Source organism: Eurypyga helias, unplaced genomic scaffold (assembly GCF_000690775.1).
Source record: "Eurypyga helias isolate BGI_N326 unplaced genomic scaffold, ASM69077v1 scaffold24909, whole genome shotgun sequence".
In the NCBI taxonomy this organism is placed as follows: domain Eukaryota; kingdom Metazoa; phylum Chordata; class Aves; order Eurypygiformes; family Eurypygidae; genus Eurypyga; species Eurypyga helias.
Window position 1 is genome coordinate 1 of NW_010274277.1, and position 8164 is coordinate 8164.

The 8164-nt window shown below is 45.4% G+C and overlaps 2 protein-coding genes across 2 annotated transcripts; one reads left to right on the top strand and one right to left on the bottom strand.

Annotated features, from left to right (window-relative positions):
* Positions 1 to 42: 42 nt before the first annotated feature.
* On the top strand, positions 43 to 1839 carry ZAR1L (zygote arrest 1-like; the record flags this gene model as incomplete). The annotated part of the gene is made up of 4 exons (XM_010159776.1): positions 43 to 555; positions 829 to 921; positions 1061 to 1135; positions 1523 to 1839. Coding segments are annotated over 4 exons (825 nt in total), but the record flags the coding sequence as incomplete, so codon positions are not given.
* A 1724-nt stretch (positions 1840 to 3563) lies between these two features.
* Positions 3564 to 6740, bottom strand: LOC104515695 (protein furry homolog; the record flags this gene model as incomplete). Its single annotated transcript, XM_010159777.1, has 3 exons — positions 3564 to 4272; positions 4872 to 5065; positions 6630 to 6740. Coding segments are annotated over 3 exons (564 nt in total), but the record flags the coding sequence as incomplete, so codon positions are not given.
* Between the last annotated feature and the right edge of the window lie 1424 nt (positions 6741 to 8164).

An 8164-nucleotide genomic window follows, 5' to 3' on the forward strand; every position in this document is an offset into this window, starting at 1 on the left:
ACCCCCACGCAAAGCCGTAGCAGGGACCCAGCGGTGAAGCAGCCTAGCTGGAAGCAGAACAAGAGCAGCGGCATTAGCCCCTTCCTTGGGGGGCCCCTCACTCCTGTGTCCTCTGACTACCTGGACAGCTACCGACGGGCCCAGTTCCAGGCCCTGCTGTCCCAGGTGAGCCCTGGGCTGATGCCACGGCTGTGCTGCGCCAGCACCAGGGAGGTGGGTGTGCAGGTGAACCTGCGGGCCGACGCCGCGGTGCAGTGCTCGCTGGGGCCGCGCACGCTGCCTGTCGGCCGCCCTGTTAGTGCCGCTGCCCTCCGCACCCAAGAGTACCCTGCCCTCTACTCGCCTGTCTTGGGCCACCGTGTCCTCGTCTTGCCTGAGGCTGCTCAACCCCAGCAGCAGGAAGAGGTATCCGAAATGACCCCTGAGGAGCAGAAGGTGGAGGACAGTAGCCAAAAGCAGCAGGATGGTGAGGCAGAGGCCGCTGTGCCAAGTGAGGAGACAGCAGAGATGCCACAGGAGGTGACTGCAGCCCCCAGACGTCGGGCTGCCTTCCAGGTGTGTGGTGCTGGGACACCAGGGCCTGAGGAGAGGCTGGGACCTGCTGCAGCCCCCTCAGGGCGAGAGGGGTGGGGGGCGAACCATGAAGCTGGATGGAGAGGGATCTGCTCTTGAGCAGGAAAAGGCACAGTGGTCCCTGGCCAGGCTTGCCTGCCCCCAGACAGCTGTCTCCATTGCAGTAGCTGAGCCTGCTGCCTGTGAAAACAGGTGGGAGCTGGGCTGGGGGCTCTTGTGGGGCTGGGGGCTGCTCAGTGAATTTTCTCTCTGCAGTTTTTGGAGCAGAAGTATGGCTACTTCCATTGCAAGGACTGCAAGACCAGATGGGAGAGTGCTTATGTGTGGTGCATTTCTGGAAGCAACAAGGTAGTTAAGTAATTTCTTGCTCCTAAGACTTGTGGAGAATAGCACCAAATTTGTGACAAATCAGGTCTTTGGCACAAATTGAGGTACCTGTACTGAACACCCTGAATAAGTACGGTAACTGAGAACTTGCTTTTTTCAGGTGTATTTCAAGCAGCTCTGTCGCAAATGCCAGAAGGGCTTCAATCCCTATCGAGTGGAAGCAATCCAGTGCCAGGTAAACTAAGATTTCTGTATCCTGGTAAGACTGGCATATGTTTAATCGTTTAGAGGTGCTGAATTCAGTATGGAGTTCATCTGGAAGAGAACTTGCTTTCACCAAAGTACTGCAGATGTTACTTGGGAAAGGCGTGACGGTGTAGGGCTCCCTCCCCCTGCGGATGGCTTACACACACGATGTAATGTTCACACAGGGTTACGCCTAGCCACGCGTAGGGTAGGGGTTTGCGTTTCTAGGCGAGAAGGCTCTTGCAGCTTCTCTCCACAAGAGCTCTTATAGTGTATCAGCCCAAATGTATTGCTATGATTAAGGAAAACTAAATGTCACTCTGACCTGACACGTGCACCTTTGCTCCACTAACGATAAAATGCCCTGTTTCCAAAGAGCTGTTCGAAGACTCGTTGCTCCTGCCCTCAGAAGAAAAGACACATTGATCCCAAGAGACCTCATCGTCAAGAACTCTGTGGCCGCTGCAAAGGCAAGAGGCTGTCCTGTGACAACACTTACAGCTTCAAGTACATCGTCTGATCCGTGTGCCCTCTTCTGTTCTGCCCTTGGCACTCTGTCAGTCTCCTGTGATGTTCTGACTCTGGCTGTTGACCTGGCATTGGATAATGGACAGTCTTTGTATTATTTATAATGTATTTAACTTGTATATATGCTGTGAATAAAGCCCAATAAGTGCTTGCACTAGTTTGTTACCCCTTAGTTTCATCTTTGTGATGAAAGAGGAAAGTATCTCTGGAAGGAAATGGAACCTGTTTCATTTCCTAAAGAAAACAGGTTTTGATTTTAGTCTGCCTTCAGTGGGTGCAAAGACTAAAACTGCCATAGTAAGGTTTTCCTTCAGTCCTCCGAACTCAACTAGTGTGCAAGACACAAATAAGTGTTCTGGAGTAAATCTGCAAGTGTCTCTTCCCACTGCCTCTGTCAAACATGTTTAAAAAAAACAGACTGAACTGATAATCAAAGGCTTTGTCAGTAAGATACGAGGGAAAAGTGTGAGCTCTGTGTGTGCCCCAAATGAGGAAGGAAACACCTTTTGAGCTGGGGTGTCTGTGATGGCATGACAAGCTCTAGACTAGATGTAACAGGTCCCAAAAGAGGTAGAGCAAATCCCTGTGCCCCCAGTTCAAATAAAGGCTGGTGCCTCGAAGCCTTCTGGTCATGTAAGGGTCTGAGAGCTCTGTGTACTGCAGAATCAGAAAACCTGTAGAAGAAGCCGATCCCACTCCTTTTATGCATCAGTGGTGGTATTTTTCAAGATTAGTGCAAAGCTGTGCAATTATTTTGAAAACGAAAAAGTGGTGAAGGGGAGAGGGCTTTACTGGATTCTCGGAGCCTGGGCTGATGCAGTGGGCCAGAGAGCCTGAGAAGAACAGCCACCGAAACCCACCGCTGGAACTAACAGGACCACTGATGCTTTTAACAGAAACAAACCTCCAGCTCCGTTCTGGGCTTCTTCCCCGTTCCGAACACGCTTTAGCCAACATACTCTTCCTGACTCTTCTGTAAGGACAGATGGACAAAAAAAGTCTTTATGTTTCTCAGACGAACGCCGTAAACCATGAAAAAGGTGTCTTTTGGGGGCTGCTGATGGCCGATACCGTCCACGACAGCACCCGTTCAGACCAAGACGCGGTCTTCACAGCAAGCACATACTCTGTTGCGATTAGGTATGACTTGTATATTTTAGTTAAATGGATGTACTGCTCCAAACAGCAACCAGAGTTACTTCACAAAAACCGCAGGTGTATTTACAGAGTGAATAAGTTACACAGTTGTCAGAATAAAAGTGTCTTAGATGTGCAACAGATTTACATGCATACGTTTAACACTGGACAGCAGTTAAATGGAAGAAAAAAACATACAGGTGTGACTTTTCTATATACATTACAAATAAAATAAGACATCTAAGAAACTTAACATGAGAACTTGCATTTCATGTTAATATTTTTACTTTTTATACTCAAAATTTATATTAAATAAAAATACGCATGCATAACAGTTTGAAAGATTTGACTCTGTGATGGGACTTTCTCCTACAAAATGGCAAGTTAAATTAGATCAACCATCCTTTAAGAGTATAAATATATTCATAAAAGCAACCCTCTAGTAAAAAGCAGCCAAGGTCCTTTAAAAAAAAAAACCAAAAAGACAAATCTACCAAGACCATTCACGGCATTTGGGGGCCTAAGAACAGACCTCTGCAATATGATCCAGTACCTTCGGAGACAGTAGCCTAGTAACATTAGGAAATGTACTTCATAGCAGCTCGTTGTTTTAAGATACAGTAATCGTATTCAAATTACAGTGTACATTAAACTGCAGTCCATTTACAGTTTGCTTCATACACACAGGCTCTCAGCTTTTGACCAACAAGTTGGCGAGATTCTGTGGCCAGCTTCATTCTGCCCATCTTTCACTCGACCAAATAAGAGAGAAAAAGGAAAAAAAAAAAAAAAGTACAAGTTTGTTTTCTTTTTAACAAAAAAATATTAATTTGTGAAGGAAAACATTGCACTTTTGCCAACCTAAAATTAATTTGCTATAAAGGAAGTATTGTTCAGTGTAGTAGGCTTTGGTATGCAATGGAAGTCACTTCTTCAGTAGTGAGTCGCAGTTGCTCGGTGAAATGCTAACTGATTTTTGTGCAACAGAGAAGAGAGGATGTTGTCCCAGACGCGCTATGCTACCTTTGTCCTTACAGTATTGCTACACGTTTGAAGTTCGGCCCGCATCTTTTTAGAAGAGATCCTAAATGTAACAAGAGCGAGTACAGTTTGACCAAACCTTTGTAAGGCTGAGAAGACACTGAGCCACTTCACTCCAACAGGGCAGCACTCCCAGCTTGAAAGAGGACGCAAGGGTCCTGTCAGAGACTTGTGCCGGAAACGCTGGAGTCTGGAAGAAAAGTATTGATGACCCGGTAACTCTGAGCTCTGCGAATCATGTCGCGGATCTCGATGTTCAGTTCCATTAATTTGGTACAGATTTCAGTCAGGCTCTGGTTGGAGCCCACCAGTGCATAGGTGCCCGTCTGACCCAAGGTTTGGTGCCGGAAGTAAATGTTCAGTAGTGTCTGGACTTCATCGTCAGAGCTACTTCCAAAGATATCATTGGGCCACAAAATCCTGCAATCAAACAGGAAAATAATGTGGGTGTCCTTGCGGGATTATTAGCACAGGCAGGAAGTAGGTGATGGAGAGCTCTAAAAGGAGAACTGACTCACACACGCTGATAAGCCAAATGCAACTCACTGCTTTCTGCTACTCATTTCTTACTCAGACTCTGGTATCAGGCACAGAAATCACATAAAAAGCGCAACTCCTATTATCTAAACAAAAAAAAAGCTTATGCAACTCATTCAAGTAAGTGAAAGTGAACCTGGGCTGAACGTTAGCTGATGCCAGTGACATAGGATAAAGTCTTTTATCCTATGGAATTAGCTCTACAAAAACACACCTAAGAGCCTCGCAGGAGTACTTTTGATCTACGCAATGTAATTAAACATCATCCTTGTTGCAAGCAGACGTGCCTGCGTTACTCATCTGAGAGCGTTACTTGTGGCGTAGCCCTGCCAAAGTCAGTCACACCAATGCCCCTGTGTACCTCGCCGGGACGTATCAAATCAGTGAGGCTGACCCAGCACGCTGCATTTACTGCAGTCAGAAGAGAACAAATGCACGCTATTAACACGGGAGGCTGGCACGAGCCATGCAGCAAAACTTGCCTGCATTCTCTGATTTGTCGGACGGCTTTAACGAGCTCATTGTTTTTCAAACACTCCAGCATGGACTGAATAGCTGCTTCCGTAGAATTGAACGTGGGCTCAGACTCCGTCGTCAGAGGCTCAGCTGCAAGTGCAGCAGTAGCGTCCTTCAGATTCTTCTTCAGCTCGCTCAGCTCTCTTGACATATTTAACAGCTGTTCCAAGGAGAGAGATGAGAGATGGGTATTTTCATTCTCCACAGGCACCAAGGCAGCAGGTATCTCAAGTCTGTTTTTACTCCTGCACTACGGGAAAGACCCCGTTTGAACTCAGGGACATCTCTTGATCTCTGTGCTCTGTACCATATTGGAAACACAAACTGTGGATCTTAAAGCTTTGTGCTTCCTTTAACCCTATGCTGTATTTCTGGCTTGCTAAAACGCAAAAGCACATCTAAGCAATCTTTTATGCTTCACCCCTGCTACTTCTTTCACATCATAGTGGGAAAGTTTAGGAAAACGTTTACTACTCCTGGCAATTTGTTTACAGACCACATGAAGGATCTGATACGATTAACAGGTGGACAGGACTTGTATAACCCTTTGTCAGGCCGAAAAGTTAATGTGGCGAAAGAGTCACAAATAATTCATAAATGAACAGTTCATTTCTGAAGATTCATGCACATGCATGCTAAAAATAATCACTGTTGCGTGAACTAGCAACGGAACTTCCTTTAAAAAACAGTTTATGGCTCCAGTAAAACGTGCAGATTTCAGGGTGAAACAGCTATTCCTCATATTATTGTTCCCCATATCCAGAGGCTGCATTATTTAGAACAATCTAACAGAATGGGAACTGTGAAATGCAGTTAGACACAAAATATTCCTAAAACTTAGACTACTCCAAGGCTAGGTGCCCACTGTCCTGTCCTCTCTTCAACAGGAGCAGCCCAGTCACGTTACGACCCAGCCTTCCGAACAGGTCCTCAAGACGCCGGAAGCATTCAAACCCCTGGTACTGCTACACCACCATCTGATAAAACAAACCATTTCCATGTACAGACAACCTGTAAACTACTAAAATCTGCCATAAAATACAGCCATAGCCTGAATGTCTATCTACCCTACACACCTTTGCCTGCTCAGGTGTGAAAGGATGCAAAAACATTTAAGACCTGTTTGTCAAAAACTGCTGCGCACGTTTCCAGTATATTGCACATTCAATGGGGACAGTTTATATGGCTGGAAATTACAATACATTATCCCAGCAAAAACTTTAATTTTGCCTCCATATTAAGATTAATTTTCCAAATTATTTAGTTACTGACATGCTAACAAGTGTTCCTGGTCTAAGCGTTTCCACAGAGCTCAGATGACATGAGTCATGATCTACGAAAAGGATATTTTCTGTGTGAAGAAGGCTCATTTTTCCTAAAAATCAGGGCCTCAGTTAAATCACTTGCAGATTTTCACACAGTGCAAGCCCTTCCTACGCGTGAAGTGTGTGAATGAAGTTCGGATTCCATGTGTCATCCAAGTTTGTTACCACTGACTGAAAAGACTTTCAAGGACCGCATGTATCCCAGTCTTTGCAAGTACAGTCAGTTACAAAAAATACAGCACCACGACTGTATTTTAATGCAGAAGCTGGTGGACTAAAGGGTTATGAGTCATTCAGGGTGAAATAGTGTAATTTTTGGTGTAAGTCCACAGAAAGAAAAATAAGAACATGAAAGTAAAGGGGTATTTTCTGTGCAAGACTCCGTAGTTTGTTACATACCTCTGGCATGGAACTGACTTCATGCACTTGCCCGATGAGTTTACAGTAGGACTGAAAAAGCAACAGCAGCTGGAAATGCAGTTTATATAATCTCTGACACAGTTCCAATTGCTAAGGAAAGATTTGTAGAAGAAATAATTAGTAAAGATCAGCGAGTTGGGATAATTTCCAGTAACTAATAAACCACACTGAGATAGTTCAGTTCTTCAAAAGACATGTATGATCAGATACTCTTTCACAACACAAGGAATGTTCTTTCTTCTGCAGGTAAGTCATATACGACATTGAAGATCAAAATTGTAAGGGCTAGCTCTCATGTAGCACACGCCAGCATCAACCTCAAAGCAGTTTATATAGGTTCGCTTCAGCACCCCCAGTTTGCAGCTGGAAAGCAGAGGCAGAGTTTGGGGGAAGACTTTGCCACACAGAACATAAAACTCTTTGAAACTCCAGAAATGGTCAAAGACCTGTTCTGAGAGGATGGAAATCCAAGAGGGAAGCAGTGAGGGTCTAAGAGGGTCAAAGCTCCTGTCTGCTTCTCTGAGGGGAGAGGAAGAGAGGCAATAAATCCAGCCAGGAGCGTGAAGGATGAAATGCCAGCTCTCTGTCTTAAACCTCAGCTCATGGATTTTCCAGCGCCTCAAGAAACCACACAACAGATGGATGTGCAAGAGGACATCTGGCTTCTAGGATTTATTCTCCCAGGTTAAGCAGGTACACTTCTACAGATATTAACTTGTTTCTTCCAGCGAAACGCGCAGCACCGCACAACAGGGGTCAGACACACTGAAGTAACATGCGACGGGCACGCCTGCCAGAGAAGTCAAGTTAATATGCTCACGGTCCTGGTATCCGTGTGTCTATCACGAGTGGGAAACTCCTAGTTCCACAGCTGGATCACGGTGAGGAAGGGAGGAATATTTCATCTTTGGCAAAAATTCTGTAAGCACCAGCCAGGAGGCCTCCTGACCCTTCGGCAGGAAAGCCTTACAGATGTCAACCCATCTTTGACTTGTCTTCTCTTACAGACACGGTGGCCAAGGATGGGCTCAGTGATCTCTCCATTTGCTTGGAGGAACTAGAGCAGAGTTTCATGCCAAATATGGCAGAAAAGAAGAAGATGCTATTAACGACTTTGCTTCCTTAAAGCACTCCATACCTGCTACCAGCATGTACTTCAAGTGTTTGCTGAATTGTAGTCAGTTGTAAATGCTAGCAGAAACGCTAATATAAAGTACTTTAACCGTAAGCATTAATTTGACCAAAGTGGTTTTTTACATACAGTTGAATATGTAAGTGCCAGGGTTTTATTAATAAGCCAAAATTAGAACTGTATCTTTAGCATTCCAGTTCCCAAAATTCCTGTACTGGCCATACAATGCTATGGGGCTGGGGTGAAAAGAGGGGTTCTTTGGCAACCTTCAGCGTTGTTCATGAGGGAGCGGTGGACTCCAACCACCCAGCTAAGGCCATGGCCACAACCAGGCAGAGCTAGTCCCTGTACTAGCTCTCTCCCCTCTACTCTGCTCTCGTGA